Genomic DNA, 27,233 nt, shown 5'->3' with positions numbered 1-27,233 from the left:
CTCCGGTCATTATTGGCACTTTTTAAAAAAAAAAATCAAATGTGGCTCTTGAGCTCAGAGGTTTGTGCCAGAAGTAGAGCTGATCTGTAATGACTTGAGTCACGCAATTGTTGTTTGTTTTCTAAAGCTTTTATCAGTTCTTTGAGTCACAAAAACTGATAAAAAGTTGAGAACACAAACCAAAACGTTTGGAGCTTCCCCGCCCCCTCCCTCGCCATCTTATCGATCACACCGGGAGGTCGCGCCATTTAAATCAAACGCCTAGCGTCCTGCTGAGCCTAAGTTGTCCGGGCGAAGAACATGCGTGCGCTCCTGCTCCTATTCGTCTTGGTTGGCATGGACGCTGCCCCCTCGGAGCGGCTCTTGCTCGGCGCCCTAGGCCTCTCGGAGCCGCCGTCCGCCCCCGATGGTGCCCCTGGGTCCCGATCCCCGCGCCACGACGTCCCACCGGCCCTTTGGAAGATGTTCTGGAGGTCGCAGCGCGCCCAGGTCGACGAAGGCGAGCCGTGCATGGTGTCCGAGTACGGCGTCCGTGGCAACATCATCAGATATGTGCAAGACCAAGGTAGTGGCAATGGTACCACCAAGACCACGTCATTGTGTGGCTAGAGAGAATATGCAGTTTGTATCTGTGCGTGAGTGTGTTTATGTAGATGTGTCTGTTTCCGTTAGTGTCTAATCGTGTATACCCACGTGTACCTCCGTTTGTCTGTTTCTCATTTGCAAAACACGTTCATCGCTCTGTGTTTCCATGGTTGTGTTTGTGCGTATCAATATATACCTGTTGCATCTATCCGCGTTTGTGTGTCTCAGTAGTGTGTCTGCGTGTGTATGTGCACGTGTCTGTCCGTATCTATTTGTGTGTGTGGCCACGTTTTTGTGCACGTGTGTCCATGTCACAATGTCTGTGAGCCTACAGGTGGTTTTTTTAAAAGTGTTTCTTAGTTTTGGTAAGTCTTTGTTGTTTTGTGTGTGAATCAATGTGCTTGTCTATAACCGTGTGTATGTGTGCATGCACGTGTTTGTTTGTTTATGTCCATTTGTATGTTTCAGAGTGTCAATTTATGTTGTGTGTGTGTGTGCAGGTGGCGTTGTTCCTGGTTCTGGCGTAGCATGCCCGGGCTGTGTGGACCAGCATCTCTTTTTCAATCTTGCGGCCCTGGAGTCCTCGGAAGTCTTGTCTCTGGCCCAGTTGCACATCCACTTCCTGTGGAGGGCCGGACCCAGGGGCTCTGCTAGGATGGCAACCCTGTTGCAAAGTGGTCCAACCGTCAGTGCCGTTCTGTATAAGATGGTCCGGCCCACGCTAAAAGGCGCCAACCCTCGGGCCAACCGCCGCCTTCTGCTGTCCCAGTCAGTCCAGTTGGGCCTTGAGGTGGTGTCGGTCACCTTGGACGTCACCGCCCTGGCCGAGTCCTGGCGCCACCGAGCACGCAATTATGGTCTGCTTTTGGAACTCCGGCCTCTTAATGCTGACCCGGACCAGTCCTGGGTAGCGCCATCTGTGCAGGCCTCGCTGGTGGCAGTGTCGCTCCACCCGCAGCAGTGCCGTTCCCGGCAGCGGAGGAGCGCTGCCCACAGCCTGCCTCCCGTTTCGCCCAGCAACATTTGCAAGGCTCGCCGACTCTATGTGGACTTCAAGGACGTAGGCTGGCAGGATTGGATCATCGCACCGCAGGGCTACGTTGCAAACTATTGTCACGGTGAGTGTCCCTTCCCTCTCAGTGACAGTTTGAACAGCACCAACCACGCCATCCTGCAGACTTTGGTTCATTCGCTGGATCCGGGAAGCACCCCTCAGCCCTGCTGTGTGCCCGTCCGCTTCTCGCCCATCTCCATGCTCTACTATGACAACAATGACAACGTAGTGCTGCGCCACTATCAGGACATGGTGGTGGATGAATGCGGATGCAGATGACTGAAGCTCGATACTCCCATCCACTCCGCGGCTGCGCTGCTCTACCAATTTTTAAATGATGCGAATAAAGTTTTGAATTAAAAACGTGAAGCTTTGAATAGACAACATGCGGTGGTTATCTATCACATATTCCCCCAAATAAGTGTTTTGTGTTTTTTGTTTGAAACAATTGATCATCCTCCCCAATATTGATATTTCATATGTTTGTGTGAGCATGTCCTTTAAAAATATACAATGCCTCATTTTCTAGTGTGAAAACATTTTATCAATTTACGTCAAAATCAGGTACCGTATTTGGATTTCCGCCGACCAGTAGTTATTTTGCTGAATAAACGAGAGGAACAATAGAGATTGCTCCATCTAGTGGACATAAAGTGAATTGTAGACGAGGCCCGAACCTTGAAATTTCGAATTGCGTTCTTACCGAGGAAATGTGCATGTATATCTTCCCCCAGACTTATTGGTACAGTCTTACACCGCACACTGCCATTTCGCCGTAGAGACAGAAAATGACGTGAAAACGCTGTGGAGAAAACCATGTACAGTATTCTCATGAGACGAGCACAGCGAGTGGCTAATTAAGATGGCTGCCGGTGGCTTCACTTCTCGCGATGGCGACTAAGCGGCATCGTTTGTCTATTCAAATATAAATCGTTGGTAACGTTCGTTTTTGTTGCCACTGACGCGGATCTCATATAATCCTGCCGTTGTAAACTACCCCACCCTGCATTTTTTTTTTAAGTTTAATGAATGAATGAATGAATGAATGAATGAATGAATGTTGTGTTCCACTGTGTAAACCTGAGAAGTTGTTCTCACCAGTCTAATGGTATGGCGGCTTACAATTATCTTTTAGCTGTGTTATATTTTTCTGGTGTGTCCTTGTAAAAAATAAAACAAAACGGCAGAACAGTGTTCAGCTAAATCTTTATTTAACTTCTTTTCAGACAAAAACGTTTTGCAAGTATTAAAGCACAAAAGAAAATATGTACTCAAACATTACACAATCTAATTTTTCTGTGTGAATAAAATTAATATAAAACCTGTTTTGGGGCGGCCCGGTAGTCCAGTGGTTAGCACGTCGGCTTCACAGTGCAGAGGTACCGGGTTCGATTCCAGCTCCGGCCTCCCTGTGTGGAGTTTGCATGTTCTCCCCGGGCCTGCGTGGGTTTTCTCCGGGTGCTCCGGTTTCCTCCCACATTCCAAAAACATGCATGGCAGGCTGATTGAACACTCTAAATTGTCCTTAGGTGTGAGTGTGAGCGTGGGTGGTTGTTCGTCTCTGTGTGCCCTGCGATTGGCTGGCAACCGATTCAGGGTGTCCCCCGCCTACTGCCCGGAGACGGCTGGGATGGGCTCCAGCACCCCCCGCGACCCTAGTGAGGATCAAGCGGTACGGAAGATGAATGAATGAATGAATAAAACCTGTTTTGTCATTCTAAAAATATCAAGCTATGAACATGCTCCATGCACCTGTGTTCCTGCAGAGTTGTTACGAATTACATAAATGTAATATATGAGAAGCCGAGTTTTAGGATGATGGATATTTTGGTCTTTGTTTGGCATGTGTTGTCATTTTTGAGGAAGAAGCAAGGCAAACTAGCCTCAATGTACGGTAATCCTAATTCCGCGAGTTACATGCTAACATTAATTCCTGAAAGACACACTTATTCGCTATACATGTATCTGTAAGGCCATTAATTAACATCTCAAGTTGATTTTAAACCCCTGGCTAAAAGTAATAACTGTTGAAAACATAGTGCAGTACAAAAAAAGTAACAATGCTTCCTGAAAGGAATCTGTGTGGTTTTTTTTTTGTTATCATAGGTAACACACATTACAATCAGTTATGCTTTGAACACATTGAAATACAAACTCCAAATGACAGCTGACAAGTGTTAATTATCTAAAAAAAAGCTTTATATTTGATGAAACTTTTGACGAGCTAAATGCCAAACTGGATTTATTTGACAGAGTAATTTCTAAATTCGAAATTATTTGACAAGGTGATGGAACAACTTTTTAATGTGTTTCCAGATTTCTTTCATCTTCACTCCGTATATGATTGGGTTGAGGAGAGGATTGTACACCACTATTTGCAACATCATAATCAGGCGAACCAGCTTTGAAAGCTTTGACTCCATTTTGTCCACAATGATGTCGAATGAAGCCAAGCAAGAGAAACTGAATAAAACCATCAGATGAGGGAAACAAGTGTGGGCTGTTGTTTTCCAGGCTCCCCCACAACTGCGATACACAACAACAAATATTTTGAAATACGTATAGAAGATGAACAGAACAGGGAGAAATCCATTATTGATAAAAATGAACACAGTGTAAGCGACCAGCATTTGTGATCTCACACAGTGAAGCCTATTCACAGAAGTGTTACAGAAAATGCCCCCTAAAACAAACCTGCACAGTTTTTGCTTTGCATTAATGAAAGTTGCCACCGCAATCTGGCAGCCAGGCAGAAACCAGGCCAAAGCCAAGAAGATGGTGACATTAGTTGTGCGCATGGCGGTTGCATAGTGCAGAGGCTTGCAGATGGACATATACCTGTCGTAAGCCATGGCTGACAACAAAAACAAGTCTGAACCAGCTAAAGAGTAGAAAAAGAACAACTGAAACATACACCCTGTGTGAGAAATGGTCTGCCGGTGAGACAAGACGTCCACAATGAGTTTGGGGTAGATAGCCGTGCTGAACAAAAGCGAGTTGAGAGACAAAGCTGCGATGAAAATATACATGGCCTCATGAAGGCTCCTGTGAATCCAGATGAGACAAATGATGGTGCCATTAGAGCAGAGGATGAGAACGTAGAGCATCAACAAGATCACAAAGTAAACATATCGGTACTTATCTACATCGACATAGCCGCCAAGACTTATTAGGCCGTTTGTTACGTTCATCGCGTTCCATTCATTTGCACCATACACACCGGCGGTCAAGAATCACGGGAGTGTCAAGTCTTTTATGATGGCTGTTGAGCCTCCACGGATCTCATTAAGAGCTGCTGTCATGTCAACAAATTCCCCAAAGTCCTTTTCGCCTTCGCGTTGTTGTCCGTCACATGCAGCAGGGTCAAACATTTGTCAGACATGATGTTCAACAGAGATGATACTGCAAGTCCATGATATGCTTTGACCCTTGTTATCTCTCAACTTGTTCTCTTCTTGCAACTGTCCTCTCGCACCTCTATGATCAATTTGGGCCACAAAGTCAAAGACACAATCTAGGATCTAGTTAATGTGCTCTGTGTGTAGCTTTGTTAACTTGCAATTTTAATGGAAAAGTGAATAACTGTTACAGAATGACTGATGTCATAAAGAAATCTCAGCGGCGTGTTGAAGTTGGGTTGATAGCCGATGTGAACGTGCAGTTATAGGTGGAATTTTACCCATCGGAAAACAAACGTCAACCGGGCCAAACGTGTTGACGGACAATTCATGTCAACCTGCCTCGATTGGGCGCCCATCCGTCAAGATGAGCTGTGAGTTAAGTTCATTGCTGCGGAGCTTGAAGTCAGCGATCAAATCCAATTTAATAAAAGGACTATCAAATCAGGGCGGCCCGGTAGTCCAGTGGTTAGCACGTGGGCTTCACAGTGCAGAGGTACTGGGTTCGATTCCAGCTCCGGCCTCCCTGTGTGGAGTTTGCATGATCTCCTCGTGCCTGCGTGGGTTTTCTCTGGGTGCTCCGGTTTCCTCCCACATTCCAAAAATATGCATGGCAGGCTGATTGAACACTCTAAATTGTCCCTAGGTGTGAGTGTGAGTGCGAATGGTTGAGGCCCGTTGATGGCCTCATCGTTTTCAGATGCCATTATGGCCTCCGGTGGCTCTCTGAGCGCTCCTGCAGCTTTCTTTTCAGCTGAGTAGAACAGAAGGAAATAGAAACTCAAACACCTTCATTTTGAGTATGGTGGACTTGTTTCATGGCAAACGAGTTGATCCTCCAAAGTCAAACACAAGCAGTTATTCTCTAACAATTTTGCTTTTGACGTAAGTGACCTATTCGATGGAACACTTCAGTGCGTTGCCATATTTGATATGGCCATCGAATTTGTCATAAAATTGGCAAATTCTAATCTTAAAATTACAATTTGACGGACAGACACACAGAGAGAGAGAGAGAGAGAGAGAGAGAGAGAGAGAGAGAGAGAGAGAGAGAGATGACTGTGCACATCTTACCAATAGCACTACATGGCGTCACAATGGGCTCTTCCACTTGCTCTCCCTTAGTAATGGCCGCCCGGATCTTCCTGAAGGCGTATACGCTCGCTGTCATGCAAAACACTATTATTTGTCGCAGTACTATTATATTTCACATATTAAGGACACGGGGCGGCCCGGTAGTCCAGTGGTTAGCACGTCGGCTTCACAGTGCAGAGGTACTGGGTTCGATTCCAGCTCCGGCCTCCCTGTGTGGAGTTTGCATGTTCTCCCCGGGCCTGCGTGGGTTTTCTCCGGGTGCTCCGGTTTCCTGCCACATTCCAAAAATATGCATGGCAGGCTGATTGAACACTCTAAATTGTCCCTAGGTGTGAGTGTGAGTGCAAATGGTTGTTCGTCTCTGTGTGCCCTGCGATTGGTTGGCAACCGATTCAGGGTGTCCCCCGCCTACTGCCCGGAGACAGCTGAGATAGGCTCCAGCACCCCCCGCGACCCTAGTGAGGATCAAGCGGTTAGGAAGATGAATGAATGAATGAATGACTATCAAATTAAACACTCATTAATTTCCAAAATCTGATTTTTTAGTTTTTATTTTAAGGCCAAATTGCCCAGTCCTATATTCGTCTCAGCAAGCTGGACAATTGAGAAGAATCTCATCTGTGGGTCGAAAGTCAACAAACTGGGATTGACTTATTATTTTCTGCCTTCATTACAAAGCTTAATTTGAACGGAAAAAGCAATGTAAGGATTGTGTCATAGCAAGGTCAGCCTCAGGGGAGCTGTTAATGATGAGCCCGTGGTCACAAGTCATGAGAGGCTGTATCTGACAAACAAGTAAATACTCTAGGCGACACCAGAACCTCCACGTCACTATTTTACAAACAACTCAAGTCACAGTTTGTTTAGAAAAAATAAAACATATGCAATCAAACAAATGTCACCGTTAAATATGACACACATTCAACTTCCGTTAACACAAACACACAAAACATAAGCATCCTTATTGCTTCATTAATTACATGGATCACCCCATGCAGTGCATTCTGGGAACTCATCGCCTCACGTCATGATGCTACGTTCAGACCGAATGTGAAAAAAATCACGGCGTTGCGTGTCTCACGTGGGGTTGTACGCGGGGGTGACTTACTGACTGAAATAGGACTGTGACTATAGCTAGCCGTTTGCGACTGAAGCCGAAGGACAGCCATCTTAAGTTGCCACTCTAACTAATGACTTCAGTTATTTTATTTCCCTAAAAACACTGTCACCAGTGTGTTTTTTACACCGGGATCCCTGAATGGAGTCATGAGGGCCTCTGAAAGAATTAAATTCACTGTTTGCATCGACTGTGATCGAATTGTGATCGCCAGAGGTTAGGTTTACATTGTGCAGCGAATTCTATTTCTGAAATCAGATTCATCGATTAATCGGTGGGCGAGTGGTAGCCGCGTCGGCCTCATGGTGGAGAGGTGCTCGGTTCGATTCCTGCTCCTTCCTGTGTGGGGTTTGCATGTTCTCCCAGTGCCTGCCTGGATTTTCTCCGGGTACTCCGGTTTCTTCAGTGACATTTGTATTCATTCAAAGCCGTTTGTTTCACATCATTAATGATGTATTTATTGAGGTTGGTTCCTTTTATTTTATTTTGTGAAGCTTTAGTGTATTTCTGTCAGTAAAAATATGAATATTATTTCTGTGCTGATGCGAGTTACTGAGAGGTGCTGGGGAAAATACTTGCTGAAAAAAAAAACACTTTCAAAGCTTGTTTGAGAGAAGGAGAAATGAGGTGAAGACTGAAAGCGGGAAAAACAATACGTACAGATTTTAATCATCTTAAATCTGGAAAATCCATGTCTCTCAGCCCTGACAATCATTGCATCCTTGAAACAATGGATAGCCGAATAGGTTGGTAGATAGAGTCTTGTTTTATTTTCATCCCGTGAAGGCAATTAAATAGTACGTTTCAATTAAAAACAGAAACAACACTTCCTCAATGTGCTTTTATTTCTTCTCCCTTTTTTTTTAACATGAGTGAAACACATTCCAATCTGTTGCGCACTGAAAGCACATCTATAAAAACACCACCTTAAAAGTGTGAAGCACTCTGAAAACCTTTTGCAGGATGAAATAAGGATGGTCATTCATATCAGACTTAATTTATTGGATAAATACACTGACTGACTTGATTTATTTGAAAAATAGAACAGCCGACTTGATTTATTTGTACTTTTTGACAGGCTGAATGTCAATAGTCGTTTATTTGACGCGGTGACAGAACAACTTGATGTGTTTCCAGATTTCTTTCATCTTTGCCCCGTATATGATTGGATTCAAGAGAGGACTGTACGCCAATATTTGCAAGATGATGATCAGGTGAACAATCTTTGGAACATCTGACTCCATTTGGTCCATAATGACGTCGGACGCAGCCAAGCAAGAGAAGCAGATTAAAACCATCAGATGAGGTATACAGGTCTCCGCTGCCTTTTCCCAGGATCCGTTACGACGGCAATAAATGGCGATAAATATTTTAACGTATGTGAAGAGGATGAACAAGATAGGGAGAAACCCAACATTGACAAAGATGAACATACCATAAACAAGCAAAGTTTGTGATCTCACACACTGAAGCTTCTTCACAGAATTGTTACAGAAAATGCCCCCTAAAACAAACCTGCACAGTTTTTGCTTTGCATTAATGAAAGTTGCCACCGCAATCTGGAAGGTGGGCACGAACCAGGCCAAAGTCAAGAAGATGATGACATTGGTTGGACGCATGGTGGTTGCATATTGCAGAGGCTTGCAGATGGACACGTACCTGTCGTAAGCCATGGCTGACAACAGAAGGAAGTCTGAACCACCTAAAGAGTAGAACACGAAAAACTGCAACATACACCCTGTCTGAGAAATGCTCTGCCGGTGAGACAAGACGTCCACAATGAGTTTGGGGTAGGTGGCCGTGCTGAACAAAAGCGAGTTCAGAGACAAAGCCGCGATGAAAATATACATGGGCTCGTGAAGGTTCCTGTGACTCAAGATGAGATAAATAATTGTCCCATTCGAGCCGAGGATGAGAACGTAGAGCGTCAAAAAGACAACAAAGTAAACATATCGGTACTTATCCACATCGATATAGCCGCCAAGACTTATGAGGACGTGAGTTCCGTTCATCGCGCTCCACTCATGTGCACCATGCACACTGGCGGGTCAACAGTTGCCGGAGTGTCAAGCCTTTTATGATAGCTGCTGAGCCTCCACAGATCTCATTAAGAGTCGCTGTCATGTCAACAAACTCCCCAAAGTCCTTTTCGCCTCCGTGTTTTTCATTGGCCTGACCTGTCCATCACTTGTAACAGGGTCAAGCATTTGGTGAACATGATGTTCTGAAGTAACAAGTCCATTGTCACATTATAATATGATGTGACAGGAGAGGAAGCCGGAGGAAGGCAATCATGGAGTCAAAGGCCATAGAAGAGTACCAAAAACACGCTGATGCTGCTCATTTATAGTTTTCGTTTTCCACGTTGGAAACTTTTTGACCCGAGATATGTACTTCCAAGTAACAAATGTTGTATAAAGGTGACTCACCTCACTTGTACGATTCGACATGAGAAAAGAGCAAGAGAGATTTATTCATTCATTCATTCATCTTCCGTACCGCTTGATCCTCACTAGGGTCGCGGGGGGTGCTGGAGCCCATCCCAGCCGTCTCCGGGCAGTAGGCGGGGGACACCCTGAATCGGTTGCCAGCCAATCGCAGGGCACTCAGAAACAAACAACCATTTGCACTCACACTCACACCTAGGGACAATTTCGAGTGTTCAATCAGCCTGCCACGCATGTTTTTGGAATGTGGGAGGAAACCGGAGCACCCGGAGAAAACCCACGCAGGCCCGGGGAGAACATGCAAACTCCACACAGGGAGGCCGGAGCTGGAATCGAACCCGGTACCTCTGCACTGTGAAGCCGACGTGCTAACCACTGGACTACCAGGCCGCCCAAGAGAGATTTATGTCAAGATAATTTTTTTTTTCAGATACGTTCTGCTATATGGCCTAATGATTTGATACAAGGCGATTATCACTTTCCTTCATCCATCCATCCATTTTCTGATCCAATTACCCTCACAAGTGTCGCAGGGCAGTAGGTAGAGGACACACTGAACCGATTGCCAGCCAATCGCAGGGCACACAGAAACAAGCAACCATTTGTGCTCACAGTCACACCTGGGGACAATTTGGAGTGTTCAAACAGCCTGCCATGCATGTTTTTGGAATGTGGGAGGAAACCGGAGTACCCGCAGAAAACCCACGCAGGGGAGAACATGCAAACTCCACACAGGAAGGACAAAACCTGGAATCAAATCCTGCACCTCTCCGCCGTGAGGCCGACGCGCTAACCAGTCAACCAATGGGCCGTCTCACAGTACAATTCAATACCATCAAGGCGATTTTGATACAATATTTTAACACATTAACTTTTCTGGACATAAACAAGTGCTAATTAAAGGGAACTACAAATCCACAATAAAATGCGGTTTCACTGGATTTTATTTTCAAACCAACAACGCTTTACTGATTCCTAAATATTGAAAAAAAAAAACCAACAACTTTAACATCAGAACAAGATAGTTCTCATAATATTCTAGCATACATATTTTTTTTTTAAGATTTCTTATTTAAAGCCACATTTTTGTTTGTCTCTGGAAGGAAACTACAACAAGTTGGACAATTGAGAGGAAGGTCATCTGTGTGTAAAATGTCAAGGGACTGGGGCTGATTTGTTTTTTCTTGCCTTCATTACAATGCTTAATTAGAAAGGGAAAGAGTGATGTAAGGATAGTGTCATAACAAGGTCAGCCTCGGGAGGCTGCTAATGATGAGCCACAAATGATGCTATCATGGGAGGTTTGTCGATGGCAAACAAGCAAATTCTCTGGACACCGGCAAAAGTGTCACCTTTAGTTTGCCCCCTGCAAATCGCAGGAAGTCGTTTTTATTTATATGATGCCAATTCACAACAGAAGAACATCTCAAGGCTTTTTACTTTTATGGCAATCAAAGGAGCCACCGTTAGCACCCACGGAGTTGGGCGGGCTTCGTAAGCAGCGGTGAGGAGTGGAGAGGTGAAAATGGAGCAGCATGTGAGAGTTCTCAGCACAATGAATGGAAAATTTTCCATTCCAAAAACGCCCTGACGACACAATTGATGAAAGTAGAGAGCTGTGCCTAATTTGTAAGGAGTTTGCTTACCACCAAAGCAGCTCAAATTTAGCCTCCCGCATCAGTATCTGTGCTATTTGTATCTATTTTTACAACTTTTGGTTTGAATCGAGATTATATACATACACAATCTAGCACTTTTATATTTCAATTTTTTCTTGTATTAATAATGGATATTGCGGTACATTACTCCATTGATCAACTTAATTCTGATTTATGATTCTATTTAATGAATGTTTCGAATTCATCACCTTAACTCTGATTGATGTAGTTTTGTTGTACTAGTCTCTTGAATTTGTTTTTGAACTCAGCGACTTACAGCACTGTGATTTAAGGGTCTGCTTTATTTTTGTTTATTATCTGGAGCAAGTTCAGTGTTGTCTACTTGTATTGCTCAGAAAATTGTTCTTATTGTTTTTGATATAGGCGGCCCGGTAGTCCAGTGGTTAGCACGTCGGCTTCACAGTGCAGAGGTACCGGGTTCGATTCCAGCTCCGGCCTCCCTGTGTGGAGTTTGCATGTTCTCCCCGGGCCTGCGTGGGTTTTCTCCGGGTGCTCCGGTTTCCTCCCACATTCCAAAAATATGCATGGCAGGCTGATTGAACACTCTAAATTGTCCCTAGGTGTGAGTGTGAGTGCGAATGGTTGTTCGTTTCTGTGTGCCCTGCGATTGGCTGGCAACCGATTCAGGGTGTCCCCCGCCTACTGCCCGGAGACAGCTGGGATAGGCTCCAGCACCCCCCGCGACCCTAGTGAGGATCAAGCGGTTAGGAAGATGAATGTTTTTGATATGTTAACCTAAGCACTTTCTAAGGACCTGATGTGTTATTTTGTAATTCTTTGGAGATTTACAAAAACAAACAAAATAGTGGTATTCTACCTCGTGGTCGAAACTAAAGGTTGCAGGTAGGACTTTGACGAGTCTCAAATGCAACAGAAAGTAAATGGCTCGGACTGCATCTGTCCACGTATGCTGAAAAACAATAAAATACTTTATAATGCCGCTTTTTCTTTTATTTCTTGATCTGCCTCAATAATGGAACAGAATTTAAAATGAAAATAAGGCTTTTCTTTGTAATTTTTAGATGAGATTAAAATATTGATTAATTCCATTAATTAATTACAGACCATAATTAATTAAGTAGTTGAAATAGTTTCAGGGGTCATGGTTAGGGGAATTTCAGTTGGCGTTGGCTGGTCAATGGGGCTCCAAATCACAGTCATGGTGCACCCGGACTTCGTTGAGCATCTAGCAGAGGTAGAGTGGTTCGCTCAGGAGATTGTGGAAGTGGCATCATGACAAATGACAGAACATGCTTACCTTGGGTCATAGTTCGAAACGGTAAGGAAAGCTGTTGAATTACATGTCACAAAGACAGTTGCGGAGACAAGTGTCTTTGTTCCTACTGGATAGAATTGACCTGGAAACAACACACAGAAACAAGGCATGTGAATCCTGGATGCGGATTCCAACACAAAACAAAGGAGGACACAACCTCGTCAGCCACAGGGCATTCATTTTCCGATCCGCTTATCCTCACTCGGGTCGCGGGGAGTGCTGGAGCCTATCCCAGTCGTCTTCAGGCAGTAGGTGGAGGACACCCTGAACCGGTTGCCAGCCAATCGCAGGGCACACAGAGACGAGCAAAACATCCGCGCTCACACTCACACCGAGGGACAATTTGGAGTGTTCAATCAGCCTGCCACGCATGTTTTTGAAATGTGGGCGGAACCGGAGTACCCGGAGAAAACCCATGCAGGCCAAGGGAGAACATGCAAACTCTTCACAGGGAGGTCAGAGCTGGAATTTAACCCGGTACCTCTGCACTGTGAGGTCAACGCGCTAACCACGAGACCACCAGGCTGCCTGGGCATGAGTTCACTGACAGGACTGAGAAGGAACTGAAAGGTGTCTTGAATGTTTTGATCGGTGTTTGTTAGTCATGTGTACAAGGTACATGTTTCAAAGACCTGCGCTTACCCTCGTGTCTGCAGCCTCGAAGGTAAGCATATGTTTTACCAGCTGACAACTCTGTCGTGCTGACCAGCTGTCCCCCCACTGTTGTCGTGACGTTCTACATGGAAGACAAGCAGGTCATATGTGAGAGTAGGAAAGCTATGAATATCACCTTAAAACTCATTCATCCATTTTCCACATCTCTCGTCACGACATTTGTCATTTTGGTGTGGCAAACATGACTAACAAAGGAGAAATGTTTTGAAAAGTTGCTCGTCTTGACACACTGGAATCATGATCAGTCGACGATATTTGGGGTGCTGACAACCCATGCGTGCTGCCACCTTTGAGTTGCTTTGATTTCAAATGCAGGAAAAGTTTTCTTCTTACCAGTGGCACGGGCGAGTCAACTAGGTACGCTCCCTGATTTCCAAATGTGCGGAAAAGGATCTGGATCTGAGAGAGAGAAAATGTATATATACACAGTATATAAGTGTGTGTGTGTGTGTGTGTGTGTGTACAAACATGTAGCTAAAATGAAGAAATACAAAACACAGTACCCACCGCATTTGGACCTGAAAACAAAATGATACCGTAAAAGCAGTCTGACGTCCCAACAAGGTCTGGAAGATTTAGGGCAAATTCGGAAGTTTCATTAGCGACATCAAAGATTGAATCAAAACTGAAAGGTTGCACTGGGACTTCAAAGGTGAAAGTCATGAAGTCAGAGTTGCCAAAGTTCAGCTCAAATACATTCTCCACAGCGATCCCCTATTAACAAGACAACAGCAGTTATCGATACGTTACAATTTATTCTGTGTTAGAGAACAAGACATGTGATATGAACTGACTCACAGATGGTGAAAAGTAAGTCTCTCCATAGTAGTTAATGGGACACTCAGGGATGCTAGTACCTGGAATACCGGTAACTTGAGATGTTGCGCCTACAGACAAAAAGACATGACAAAGTTAGTCGGCAGCAGTCCACACGAGGTGACATACATCCTGAAATCAAATCTAAACACTTGTAGCAACACATCACAGCGATTCGCTTTTGTAACCAACCATTACCGTGTACAAGTCAAACATTCAAGTAAGTAAATCACATTTGTAAGAGAAGTACAGCAACTGTACGATTTAAAATTTAGGCCCCTCTTTTCGTCGAGAGGAGCCTGTATGCTCAGTGTAAAAAAAAAAAAAAAAAACGGGAGCATCAAGTCAATGTTTTCTTCCGCAATGTCAAGCTAATGCATGCTTCAACCGCTCTGATTTTAAAGGGAATGTGGGCTGCCGCTTCGATTGGCCGGAAGTTCGACGGCGTTCTATGCCCCAATGGCGCAAACGCGCTATTCCAACTCTGCAAGTCTTGGAAAAGATCAAAAGAAAAACAATTCCACCCACTGTGTTCCATTGCACATAGTGTTTTAACAGCGGACATTGTAGCCAAGCACCTCAAAAGTAAAAAGTCTCTCTCCTGTTTCTAGTTCACTTGTGCTTTTATTGTATTTGAGGAGAGATTGCCATCTAGTTTCGGGTATTTATGCATTTGCCACACCGACAAGCTTCAACCATGCGGACTAGTAAAGTAGACTTGACGACTAATTGGTTCAATCTCAAGTATAAAGGGCCGTTCATATCAAAAACAAACAGTACATTGTGAATTTGACAGGTGTTATGATAATCGAAATTCTTTTGCCCATTATTGGTACCGTGAATCATTTTATGCTTCATCATCGCGACATCAATGTCCAAGTTTGCAGAACTACAAAATGAGGTGGCAGAGGTGAAGATGAAACTGAAAGCGTATAGTTAGTTACCTGGCAGCAGGCTGATGGCGGCCATGAGCACCAAGACAAAGCGCATGTTGGGCATGATTGGCTGAATTCTGAAAGACATAACAGACAAGTTGTACTTGAGAACACTAAGTGTTCCTACTTGATTGCGCTTCACGGGTGCTAAGAAGCATTCATCTTCAGTCATAAAAAAAATTGTAGCAACTCCTTGCTGGTCCATCAAGAAAAATAGCACCGTGTTGTATAAAAACATGAAACATAATAAAAGCGATTGTAAAGAAAAGAAGTCACAAATAAAGTTGCCTGCAACGGAATGATGCGTAAGATCCAGCAGGTGTCCGAATCAACAACAACAGAGTGACACAGGACCAATATTGTGCTCATTGTGTTTGAATCCTACACCAGGCCTCGTCTACCCATAAAGGGACAAGCCAAAAGAAAACAAAAGAAGACAGAGCAAAACAGATACAAATTGAGAAAGTGACTACTCATCAATGTAAATGCTGATATACTGGGGCATTTGTAAATTAATCTTGTTATGGTTAGCGTGGGGTTGAGGATAAAATTGCAGGGAAGGGAGGTGAGGTTGGTATGCACTCGAAAGTAATTTAATTTTCATAGAGCAAAAAGAAGATATTTGGGTTGGTCAAAAAGATAAGAAGAAAAAAAATGTGTGTGTGTGTGTGTGGGGTTAAATTCTAAAATTACAAAACTGACGGAAATCCAAATACAGTACTGTACGAAAGCATCGGGCCGATTTCCGCCCTCTGCTGGGAACATTTGATACTACACCCATCCAACTCATTACAAAACATTTTTGACAACTTTTGAACCCACTGACCTACAGTAGATACGCAGAACCAGCGTCATGTCGCCCATTTTACGCCTGTACCAGCACAGATTTTGATTGGGAGGAATGTCGGCGCCATTGACTGTCGGTGCTGGACAGACCTGGGGCGCTTGTGTTTTTTGCGCCAGTAATGGGCAGCATTTTTCACAACCCCGATTTGTTCAGTGGCTATGTCAGCGCTGTTGGACAGTTGGCGTTGGTGCGGCTGGATGGATGGCTGCTGAAGTTGAGGACGAGGAGAGAGGAGCGTTGGTGCAGAGCGCCGATGCGTATTTGGAACCGTGAGTCGCCGCTTGGAATTGAAATGGATTTCCATGGGATAGGAGAAGTGAACCAATCTCTTTTCGTCAATGGATGCTACAGCTTCTTGTTGACTTTGAAACTTAGCTTGTAGCTGACGTGTGCACATTTTGAGCATGACGTCTCTGATCCACTGGTTAAAGGAAACTTTGATTCTCTCCTCTTTCATCTCAAACCGCTTCAAACAACAAAGCGTGTGACGGAAAAGTGGTTAGGACTGCACGACTGTCCGTGTTTTATGTTATGTGTTGTGTTTATTATTTTACTTTATGTTAACTGTTTTGTAAAGCGCTTTGTTACAGCTGCCGCTGTTGTGAAAGCGCTATATAAATCAGCATGTATTGTATTGTATTGTATTTTCAGGCCCCCTAAACACGCTTGACCAGCGTCCATGGCCCTACAATCCTCTGTTCACCCAGAATTTATGTCAAATGGCCGTTTCGACCAATTCGATCAAACAGCTTTGTTAGCTCCACCCCAACTGAATGAGGGTTGATAGTTTGTAATTTTTTACTGTTCAATAACATTTTAATGAAGATAAGCGTTACATCATAAGACTGCCCATAATCAAAAAGAAATAGTTCAACAAAAAAAAGAAAAAGAAAAAAAAGGCTCTTAGAATACGTGGGGGCGCCGTCAAATGTTTCGCTTCGCCCACGTTGAGCCACGCCGCGAACTGCACTCTGCATCTTGGGCTTCTCGGAAATTTCTGCATGAATGGGTGCGGTAATTACGCGGGGGTTTTTGTCCACTGCGGCATGCATGCTATGTTAAATTGCTAACTCTTCCTCCTGGAAATGTATAAATAGCGAAATTCTGCGTGGGTGCGTGAGGCCATTTCACGTGTACGCATGCGATGCTTTGGTCATTTGCGTCATGGAAAATTAACAACTCTTCCACACCCAAATCCTTCCATCCCCAAAGTACAGTCTTCCCTACCCCATCCCTACAACACACACATACAAGACCTTCCACTTTGAACATATGCTGATTCACTCATCATCATTTCTTGTTGCTAGATTTGCCTCACTTTGTGTCTTTTGTACACATGCAATTTTTATTCATTTTTGTGTAAGTCAGGGGTGTCCAAAACTCTGTCCTCAAGTGCCGATGCCCTGCCTTGTTTTCCATGCCCCCCTGCTGCAATACACCTTATTCATATGATCAGGATCGTTATCTTGCTTCTTCAGAGCTTGCTGATGAGTTGATACTTTGAATCAGGTGCGTTTCAGCACGGAGAGCACCTGAGCACCAAGTTTGGAGTTATATTGTTGGGTAAAAAAATTGTTCAATTTGCACATTGTTATTGTATATTTTTGTCTATTTGAGCGTAATTTTCTGATTAAAAAAAAAACCACCACTACTCACCGGTTACTTAGTACTGAATACTTAATTTTAATTATTTAAATTATTATAAGGCTTTTTAATCTTTCTTGGGTCATAATATTCAATGGTAACAATACTTTTTTTCTCGAGCAAAATTGGCGGGTCTACTCACCTCTGAGTCCGGATGAAGATCTTCTCAGAGTTGACTTTCCCTGCACCGATGAATCCAACTGTAAAACCTGCTCCTTTTTATACTGCTCTCGTTTTTATAAGGCAAATGACATTCATACCAACCCGAACGGGGTTTCCCAAAACAACATTTAACATCAAACAGGACAAATGAAAATACGAAGAGTGACTTCAAATGCAACAGCTCTGGGATTGTGACAGAGAGTCAAGAGTCTTTGGTTACGAGGAACTAATGTGTTGATTAAATACCAGAAAAACCGGAACAGTGTGAAGATGAGCACAATAGCGCTGCTGTCGCTGATTGATTGTCAGATCATTAATTACCCTACTTTCGAACAAGTGCCGTGCCAGAAGACTGCATCTCATGCAACAGGCCTAATGCAACAGTGTTCCGATTGTCTTTTTGTTGGCACCATTCCCTGTTCGTTGACAACTTTGAGTCAATTCATTCTCAATACTCTATGGTTCCTTAGAATAAAGGAGCAAATTTTGAGAATAAATATTGCAATAGGATACTGGAATAGCGGTCAAACTCCTTTTCCTCGTGGGCCACATCATAAATACGTATATGGTTGGATATAAGTATTTATGATACTTCTTAATACTGTGGAAAAATAATTAAACACTTATCATGACCTATTCTTCTTTGCACAATTGCTGTGAATCAGCAACACTGCATTTTAAGGCTGTAACATTCTTGGAGCAACGGATAGCTGGATAGATAACGATATATATATATATATTTGTTTTCATCCTGTGAAGGAAAATAAAAAGGTCAAGATAATAAAACAGTAACTAGACTTCCTGAATGGGATTTTTTTTTTAATCATGAATGGAACACATTACAATCAATTGTGCACACATAACACATATCAATACGACCATCAAACAACAATAATGTGAATTACCTTTTACATTATGAAATACGTGTGACCGGTTAAATGCCAAATGCAATAGACAAATTAAATCCCGGCTTCATTTATTGATTTATTTTGTGACAGGTTGAACATCTAAATCCATTTATTTGATGTGGTGACGGAACACCTTCTTGATGTGTTTCCAGATTTCTTTCATCTTCACGCCATATATAATTGGATTGAAGAGAGGATGGTACACCACGATTTGCAACATCATGATCAGGCGAACCGTCTTCGGAAGCTCTGACCCCGTTTGTTCCACAATGACGTCGAACGCGGCCAAGCAAGAGAAGCAGACTAAAACCATCAGGTGAGGCAAACAGGTCTCGACCGCCTTTTCCCAGGCTCCGCCGCAACGGCAACATGCGACGAGAAATATTTTAACGTATGTGAAGAGGATGAACAAGACAGGGAGAACCACAATGCTGATGAAGACAAACACACCGTAAATGACCGTCGTTTCTGATCTCACACAGTGAAGCTTATTCACAGTATTGTTGCAGAAAATGCCCCCCGAAACAAACCTGCACAATTTTTGCTTTCCATTAATGTAACTTCCCACAGCAACCTGGCAGCCGGGCAGAAACCAGGCCAAAGCCAAGAAGATGGTGACATTGGTTGGACGCATGGTGGTTGCATAGTGCAGAGGCTTGCAGATGGACACGTACCTGTCGTAAGCCATGACTGACAACAGAAAGAAGTCTGAAGCACCTAAAGCGTAGAAAAGGAACAACTGCAACATACAAGCGGAGTGCGAAATGCTCTGCCGGTGAGACAAGACGTCCGCAATGAGTTTGGGATAAATAGCCGTGCTGAACAAGAGCGAGTTGAGAGACAAAGCCGCGATGAAAATATACATGGGCTCGTGAAGGTTCCTGTGACTCAAGATGAGATAAATAATTGTCCCATTCGAGTAGAGGATGAGAACGTAGAGCGTCAAAAAGACAACAAAGTAAACATATCGGTACTTATCCACATCGACATAGCCGCCAAGACTTATGAGGACGTGAGTTCCGTTCATCGCGCTCCACTCATGTGCACCATGCACACTGGCGGGTCAACAGTTGCCGGAGTGTCAAGCCTTTTATGATAGCTGCTGAGCCTCCACAGATCTCATTAAGAGTCGCTGTCATGTCAACAAACTCCCCAAAGTCCGTTTCGCCTCCGTGTTTTTCGCCTTAGGGCTGTTTGTTGACTTTACCTGTCCGTCACATGCAGCAGGGTCAAACATTCGTTGGACATGATTTGACCCCAGTTGTTTCTCAGGTTTTTCCATCGTCACCAGTTAACATCGCAAGTGTTTATTCACACTTGTATGATCAAGTTGCACCATGAAGTCCGGGATACAGATGCTTTGTGTGTGTGCCCTTTTGTGAATTTGAGATTGTCGACGTGGATAAGTACAGATATGTTTACTTTGTACTCTTGTTGATGCTCTACGTTCTCATCCTCTGCTGTAATTGCACCATTATTTGTCTCGTCTGGATTCACAGGAACCTTCACGAGCCCATGTATATTTTCATCGCGGCTTTGTCTCTTAACTCGCTTTTGTTCAGCACGGCTATCTACCCCAAACTCATTGCGGACGTCATTTCTCACAGGCAGAGCGTTTCTCACTCCGCTTGTATGTTGCAGTATTTCATATTTTATTCGCTAGCAGGTTCGGACTTCTTGCTGTTGTCGGCCATGGCTTTTGACAGGTATGTGTCCATCTGCAGGCCTCTGCATTATGCAGCCACCATGAGCACAACCAGTGTCGCCGTCTTCTTGGCCGGGGCCTGGTTTCTGCCTGCCTGCCACGTATTGGTGGCAACTGTCATCAGTGCAAAGCAAAAAATGTGCCGCTTTGTATTAGCGGGAATCTTTTGCAACAATTCCATTCAGAAACTTCAATGTGCCAAACCGATGTTTCTCACTGTGTGGGGTTTGTTTGTTCTCACAAATATTACTCTCATCCCTGTGCTGTTTATTCTCTTCACGTACATAAAGATATTTCTGGCGACCTATCGAAGCGGCGGGGAAGTCCGGAAAAAAGCAGCCGAGACGTGTTTACCCCACCTGATGGTTTTAATCAGCTTCTCGTGTTTGTGTGGTTTTGACGTCATCATCGCACGACTGGAGACGGATCTTTCAAAAACTGTGCGGCTGATTATGAGTCTACAAATCGTGGTGTATAATCCTTTGTTCAATCCGATCATATATGGAGTGAAGATGAAAGAAATCTGGAAACACATCAAGCGGTTGTTATTGTGCGGAACGCATCCAAGAAGTCAAATGTCTTTGTCAAAGTAGTCTTTTTTGCTGTTTTTTTGAATTTGTGAAACTGTGCTGAGCCGACGTGTGTTGTTTACTGTTTTTGTAGAAAGGTTCCGAATAAATTGTATTGAGGATCATTCACTTGACTTTATGATTTCTTTTGTCCCCACAGGAAAGGACAGTAAAATGTGGTTTATTTATACAAACTTTATTTATCCCTGTGGAATATTTCGCAGCGGAGGGCAGCACAATTACCGGTATTTACATAACATTATTTTTTTTTTGTAGCATTTCAATGATTCCACGAAGGATGGAGTTTATTACAAAGTGCAATTCTTTAAACACAATTGGGAATGTGTAACTCAAATCCAGTCCAATAATTCAAATTCATCCTCACCTTTCGGTGCAAAGAGGAAGGTTTTCTTCAGATGATAATGCTTATTGTTCCATACAAAATTAGCAAATACCTTATTCATGTCTTTGCCTGCAGAATCACTAACATCAAGGGGGAGAGATGGGAACACAATTCTGTACTCTAAAGGAGTCTTCACAAAATTGATAAATGTCATTGAATCCTTGTATGCTGTACTGTTATTATTATATCATTAATGTTGTTAATTTTGTTTTAATATTGGTATACTGTATCCTGTCATCTGAGGGAGAAGCTTGGTTATTGGCGCTCTCTAATATTCAGACAAACACGGAGATACCGAACACACTTCTGAAGAGCTTTGGCGCTTTTTTCCCCAAGGATTTTATTTGCACTAAAAAAACAAATATACCAGTATTATATATTAATATTAAAATTTAACAATATACAATAATATCAGTCAATCGATTCTTAGTTACATCTGTGATTTCACCATCAAACAAATGTATCTAAAAATAAAACACATTACCGGTAACTGTGAAAATAAAATTCACAGTAAAACATATATGGATATTTTTGAACAAAGCTTTTATTGGGGGGAAAAAAGTTTAAGAGTTCCAACAGTTTACAGTTTTTTTTGTTTGTTTTTTTTTGGTTGTGAGATTTGGCTTTCCGGAGAAGACCCGATACGAAAACGGTGACGTCACGACTGTACGTACCACGGGATTACACATAGGGGGGAAGCAATGACAATACGATGGTTAAATAGCTTGCGTTTCGCAAATTAATCCAAATGATTCGGCACAACACATTTGAAATACTAATATAGCAACCTAAAGGGACTCAAGATATACTGACAAGTAGCAACAAAAGCTAGTAAAGACGCAACTGTAATTACATTCACCCCCTTGTGAGGAAAGTCCGGATGTTCGGAGAGAGGCGCCTTTTCTGAGCACTTGTCATAAAACAGTAACACATCATCCCTTGATTGAATTTGGTTCGTTGTCTTTGAGCGATAATTGAAAAACAAAACCGCACACAGCGTGACAACTGCAAATCATTTATATACAGGGTTCCACGTTTCACCATGGCCTCAAAAAAGAAGCGAACGCCGAACGTGCAGAACGATAGCTGGGTTGTTATTGCTGCAGGTAACCACTGTCTTCACTCGGCCCGGCGAAATTAGCTTAACACACGGTGCCTTTCGTCGTGTAAACTACTTGATTTGTTTGTTTGCTAGCATGCTAGCGCACCGTGGAGGCGTCGCTACTTTCAAAGATTTCCGAGACTTGTCGAGCACTTATCCTTTATTAGTTTGACCGAGTACGATGTTTGCATGAAGTGTTTAATTGTCACCTACCTGACTTTGCCTGGAGACTCCGCGATAGACAGCCAGAGGAAGGACAATGACCCGACCTTTGTGAGGCTACGGAATCCAGCCACAGGTAGAACTTCCAGTCCATATGCACGTTCTGGCCACTCAACTGTACTCCCGCTCTCTATTGATATAAAGGGAAACACGTCATACTTACTAAGAGTATGGGAGAAGTGTTATTACGGTAAAAAAAAATCGAAAATACCTTTTTTAATTTGTCATGTTTATGCAGATGCAGCTTCCCTCTACATGCTGAGCGGCGGCGGTGGCAACTTGCAACTGTACGAAGTCAAAGCATTTGAAGAAGACTTCCGGTCCTGGTTTGTTGGGCAGACTGTGCAGAGAGGTCATTGTTTTGATCAAGTCTGATAGAAATCCATTCATGATTACGTATTCGTTGTCAGTGTTCAGTGACTTGTCAATCAGCTGCTCCTGTTTTTACACAGATGGGAGGCTTCTATTTGTCACACAGATGGATCCGCTTTTTCTCATATTGCCTTACTTGATCAAATCTGCAAAAGAAGTAAGAGATCATTCACCTTAATCCAATGAATCCCTGTTTGCTGTGGCACATTATTGTTGTGCGGGAAATAAGCACATGTTCAGTTATAAATTTATTTATAATTAAATTTAATTTGTCTGGAAGTTCAAGGTGTTGTTTTTCTCGAAAGCTAAGGTCATGTCTTCATTTATTTAAGCGTCTTGACTGTTCTTCACTCCAGACATCTGTTTGTTGCCCTCTTACCACCTTGTGCATCCATCACTTTACAGTCCAGAAAGACTATAAATAAACGCCTCCTTTAATGATGCCCTCTGGTGTCTGTTTAGGGCAAATTCCAGCGGCTAGATCAAATGGTAATGGACGAAGAGTTTCCGGCGTGTAGCGGGTTGCTGAGCTGCACTCGTTCCTTGGCCTCCATGCATCACATTGCGGATGAAAAAGGTTAGCAGCTAATATGCTCAAGGTTGCCGATATAGAAAACAGGGGCCTCACTTTTGTTTTCTTTCTAGAGGTGGGAAGCCATAAGTTTCACCGATACAGTCAAGAAAAAACAATGGCTTGGTTAAAGAAGAAGGTATGTCCTCTATTCAGAAACAGTCCATCTTGTGATGAAGATTCCCGTTGAATTCATGTGTTAGTTTTTTTTCCTCCCCATGCTGCTGTAGGTGGAGAAAACCGTCCTTGTGCTGAAGAGGAAGAACATCTCTGTGGGGGAGGGAGTCAAATCCTCCTCATATATCCGAGTCAAGATGGAGTCAGATTCAAGCAAGGGTAAAATTATTTCTCCTCTTAAAATGACATTCATTGGCGGGACCTCTCAGGAGCAATTTGGATTCGACTTGTTTTTTTTTTCATGTTTTCCTCTCCAATTCGATTATTTCAGAGGTACTTGTAGTACTCTTGCAGGTCCAATGGATGGTGGCAGCGGTGTATCTTATCTGTCTTAAAGTATTGACAACCATTTCATTCAACCCTGTTGTAATGTGATTATGGTTTGCTTGCATCCCCACTTCAGAGGACTACCTTGGCTACGCCCATGGCCTGATATCGGAATACATCAACAAAGACTTGAGCAAGGACCTCCGGCATCACCTGCAGTATGTTTGCATGCGCATACACAAATTTTTGGTCTTGCCAAGTCTTTATGAACGTGCATTTAAATGAGGCCCGTTTTGTCGCCGCGCAGGTTACCAGAGCTCACAAGTCCAAAGGAGAGCGAACCAGCTTCAAAGGTGCAGCATTTTGCATTTTCATGCAAATCGAACAGACTTGGCTTGTCGTGTTTGCTGTCACACCAAATCGTGATCATTGCGAGAGAAAAAATCAATCGGGATTGATAAATTGTGGTTCCTTTGAGGAGAAACCACAATTTACCAATTGCCCAATGGCAGCGATGTCTCCTTTGAATGTCTGCCTTCCTACTTTCTGAAACCAAAACAGGCAGATCATGTAGAGCACCTTCTGTTCCTAAAGAAGAACATTAAAAAAAAAATCAATAGTTATTGATTTTATTTATTCATTCATTTTCATCAGTTTCAATAAGAAAACAATGACATTGATTCAAGATAAAATAAAACAGACTTATCCAGAGGAAAGTACCATTCAAAATATCTGGTAGGAATTTTTTTTTTTTTTTCGGGAATATACACAGGGATGGCAATTTTTCGCAGATACGTGGAAATCCGCCGTTTTATTTCTTAAATTGATCATTTTTGTGAATCGTCTAAATCCGTTGAGAAAATTTTAAGGGGGGGGGTCAGGTACCTAATCGTCGAGTTTTCACGAGCTCTCCCGATCAGTCTTTCCATCTTCCGATCGTAAACAGCCCTGCGATTGGACGTGTATGTTGTCTTACTTGTTGTGATTGGTCGCCCCGTCCAGACCACGCCCCTTTCCGCTTTTTTTCATCACTAGCCATTGCCATCCCTGTATACACCATTTTTGTGTACAATCTAACGTACAAAAATGCGATGTACAAAGTCGGAACGTTAATCCACAGTGACATTAACCTTTCTTCGTTGCTCATACTATTTAAGTGTGATGAACTAATACTGGATTGTAGTGCACGTTTTACAGTTGACCAATCGTCTGAGGACTACTTTATCTTGTTAGGGGGCTCATAATTGCCTTAGTACATTTATTGTTTTACTTGCCTGGTTAATTTGTGACTCCAGTGCAGTGCTGAGGCTCCGAGCAAGCTAACATCTGCACTACACTTCCCATCCAAAGGCGTGTTAGCTTGCAATATCACCTTAGATGTTTTGATATCATGTGATGGCAAGAGTTGCACTGAGGTGACATTAATTTGAACAAAGTTAAGCCCGTTTATTGGAAGTGGAAATTCGTTTTGAGTGGATATCACAGCCATGGCCATAATTATCCATTCTAACAAATTCTCCTGAAATCTTACTTCCGTGTGTTTGATTCAGCTTTAATGTTGATTTTCTGGTTGTGTTCATAGACGTCATAGACACTGTCCACACTCTAAAACACATTTGTTTTCCCGATCGCCAGAAGCGGAAACTGTCGGACAAGCCGGTGGAGGCGTTAGACGACTATACCAAATTCAACAGTGGAGATTTTGCTCGCAAAGTGAGTGTCAGTGCTTGAGACCGCGATTCGGTCATGACAGTAGGACTGTGTTTGTCATCTTACATTCAAGCTCCTTCAACCTTGAGAGACTGTGTTTGTGTCCTCCTCATTTCTTTGAGCGGAAGGTCAGACGACACGTTCGACGTTTTCTTCATCTCTTTGCAGCCGCCCAAGAAGATGACAGCCGCGCAGAAAAACCTGGCAAAGGTGGACAAGAGTGGCATGAAGACAATGTCGTCCTTCTTTAGCCCCAAAGTGAAAGCGGAAAAGAAATGATGGTTTCTCCCCTCTGTGCTTGCTTTTGTACACGACACTTTTGTAATAAAGCAAAGAAAAAACACTTTCGAGAGGAGCTCTGTTGCTAACCCATGCAGCAGCCCCTACTAATTCTTCCTCCCATGTTCCAAAAACGATCTGAGCTCAATTGAAGGCTCCAAATTGTCCATCGCTGTGCTCAACCGTCACCCTAATGAGGAAAAGCACTTTAAGATGATGGATAAGTTTCTCACTGCTAACAGTTGTCACCAAGGATGCTGTGTCATGTTATTCGCAGTATTCAAGGCTATGTTAGTTGGTTGTCTGTTAAAATAATGATGAAGTCCCCATTTATTGTCGCCGCGTTTTTGGGGCAATGACAAACCCATCACTTTTATGCTGCCCTTCATGATGGTGGTCTGTACTCATTGAGGGCACTTGTGTATTTTATTTTTATTTTGTTATGCATCACTCACAGTTCTTTTCTCTTTTCAGCGCACTTAATACAGAATATAACCCTGAATATACGCATTAGAGAGGTTCACTTCATCCTCACTAGGGTCGGGGGTGTGTGTGTGTGCTGGAGCCTATCCCAGCAGGCGGGGGACAGATTTGGTTGCCAGCCAATCGCAGGGCACGCAGACACGGAACAACCATCCATGCCCACACTCTAACCTGAGTTTTCTTTCCAAGTCTAAAGGCCTTGAACTCTTTTAGTGAAGCAGCCCTGAAAACATATCTGGCTTCGAGACAGCCTTGTTGCTGGAGGAGCTACTGTTGTGTCGTTTGCCTTTGATGCCTTTCAAAAACGCACTCACTCTAAATCCCTTCATATTTATTTGATTCGTTTTTTTAATTTGGATTTTTTTCCACTTCAGCAAAAAAAAAAAAGTTTTTAACAAGGGGCTCTGAGTTGCTAGATGGGGAAAACATTCATTCTCAGATGACAGATGTGCTAGCTTGCTTTGACGCTTCATTCGGTACAATATTCTGACATCCAATAACAAAAAACACTGTCAATGGTTTTAATCACCTCTGCCACGCACAAGGCAGCAGGTTTGGTTGTCAGGATATGTGTAGATTCAAAACGGAAAAAAACACTATCGTTTTAAAAAAAAATTGGTGGAACCGGAGATTTACCATAGTAAGCTAACATTAAACATCTTTTAAAGTAGAGGTTTTGAAATATTTCCTGTATATTACAATTATAAATTCAATGTACCGTATTCCTAAAAGGAA

General features: G+C 43.2%; 7 protein-coding genes and 1 long non-coding RNA gene across 8 annotated transcripts; 3 read left to right on the top strand and 5 right to left on the bottom strand.

Moving 5' to 3' along the window:
• The first annotated feature begins 280 nt into the window (after nucleotides 1–280).
• On the top strand, nucleotides 281–2,008 carry gdf3 (growth differentiation factor 3). The gene is made up of 2 exons (XM_052082278.1): nucleotides 281–565; nucleotides 1,086–2,008. The coding sequence occupies exons 1-2, from the start codon at nucleotides 301–303 to the stop codon at nucleotides 1,916–1,918; spliced, it is 1,098 nt and encodes a 365-aa protein (XP_051938238.1). The 5' UTR covers nucleotides 281–300; the 3' UTR covers nucleotides 1,919–2,008.
• An 829-nt stretch (nucleotides 2,009–2,837) lies between these two features.
• Nucleotides 2,838–7,491, bottom strand: LOC127611619 (putative gustatory receptor clone PTE01). The gene is made up of 3 exons (XM_052082290.1): nucleotides 6,635–7,491; nucleotides 3,344–5,473; nucleotides 2,838–2,961 (listed from the first exon to the last, which is right to left on the bottom strand). The coding sequence occupies exon 2, from the start codon at nucleotides 4,828–4,830 to the stop codon at nucleotides 3,913–3,915; it is 918 nt and encodes a 305-aa protein (XP_051938250.1). The 5' UTR covers nucleotides 4,831–5,473; nucleotides 6,635–7,491; the 3' UTR covers nucleotides 2,838–2,961; nucleotides 3,344–3,912.
• Nucleotides 7,492–7,897: 406 nt separating this feature from the next.
• On the bottom strand, nucleotides 7,898–9,753 carry LOC127611620 (putative gustatory receptor clone PTE01). Its single transcript, XM_052082291.1, has one exon. The coding sequence runs from the start codon at nucleotides 9,259–9,261 to the stop codon at nucleotides 8,347–8,349; it is 915 nt and encodes a 304-aa protein (XP_051938251.1). The 5' UTR covers nucleotides 9,262–9,753; the 3' UTR covers nucleotides 7,898–8,346.
• A 2,625-nt stretch (nucleotides 9,754–12,378) lies between these two features.
• On the bottom strand, nucleotides 12,379–17,980 carry LOC127611634 (uncharacterized). Its single transcript, XM_052082327.1, has 8 exons — nucleotides 17,711–17,980; nucleotides 15,087–15,154; nucleotides 14,125–14,213; nucleotides 13,834–14,040; nucleotides 13,660–13,725; nucleotides 13,294–13,387; nucleotides 12,634–12,733; nucleotides 12,379–12,561 (listed from the first exon to the last, which is right to left on the bottom strand). The coding sequence occupies exons 2-8, from the start codon at nucleotides 15,139–15,141 to the stop codon at nucleotides 12,450–12,452; spliced, it is 723 nt and encodes a 240-aa protein (XP_051938287.1). The 5' UTR covers nucleotides 15,142–15,154; nucleotides 17,711–17,980; the 3' UTR covers nucleotides 12,379–12,449.
• Nucleotides 17,981–18,411: 431 nt separating this feature from the next.
• Nucleotides 18,412–20,026, bottom strand: LOC127611612 (olfactory receptor 4X2-like). Its single transcript, XM_052082281.1, is given in 2 exon segments — nucleotides 18,412–19,698; nucleotides 19,700–20,026. Coding segments are annotated over 2 exon segments (1,029 nt in total). The 5' UTR covers nucleotides 19,778–20,026; the 3' UTR covers nucleotides 18,412–18,747.
• A 9-nt stretch (nucleotides 20,027–20,035) lies between these two features.
• LOC127611624 (olfactory receptor 6N2-like) lies at nucleotides 20,036–21,008 on the top strand. Its single transcript, XM_052082297.1, has one exon. The coding sequence runs from the start codon at nucleotides 20,076–20,078 to the stop codon at nucleotides 20,934–20,936; it is 861 nt and encodes a 286-aa protein (XP_051938257.1). The 5' UTR covers nucleotides 20,036–20,075; the 3' UTR covers nucleotides 20,937–21,008.
• A 996-nt stretch (nucleotides 21,009–22,004) lies between these two features.
• Nucleotides 22,005–26,192, top strand: rnaseh2b (ribonuclease H2, subunit B). The gene is made up of 12 exons (XM_052082287.1): nucleotides 22,005–22,267; nucleotides 22,342–22,421; nucleotides 22,647–22,715; nucleotides 22,878–22,991; nucleotides 23,092–23,168; nucleotides 23,474–23,588; nucleotides 23,657–23,721; nucleotides 23,813–23,918; nucleotides 24,163–24,244; nucleotides 24,334–24,379; nucleotides 25,662–25,739; nucleotides 25,905–26,192. Exons 2-12 carry the CDS (start codon nucleotides 22,358–22,360, stop codon nucleotides 26,013–26,015), a joined length of 927 nt encoding a protein of 308 aa, XP_051938247.1. The 5' UTR covers nucleotides 22,005–22,267; nucleotides 22,342–22,357; the 3' UTR covers nucleotides 26,016–26,192.
• Nucleotides 22,264–23,002, bottom strand: LOC127611649 (uncharacterized). Its single transcript, XR_007965405.1, has 2 exons — nucleotides 22,851–23,002; nucleotides 22,264–22,769 (listed from the first exon to the last, which is right to left on the bottom strand). It is a non-coding gene; the product is annotated as an uncharacterized LOC127611649 (long non-coding RNA).
• Nucleotides 26,193–27,233: the final 1,041 nt, after the last annotated feature.

This window comes from Hippocampus zosterae, chromosome 12 (genome assembly GCF_025434085.1).
Source record: "Hippocampus zosterae strain Florida chromosome 12, ASM2543408v3, whole genome shotgun sequence".
Lineage (NCBI taxonomy): Eukaryota > Metazoa > Chordata > Actinopteri > Syngnathiformes > Syngnathidae > Hippocampus > Hippocampus zosterae.
Note: the sequence above shows the minus strand (reverse complement) of the source record. Positions and strands in the feature narration are given on the sequence as shown.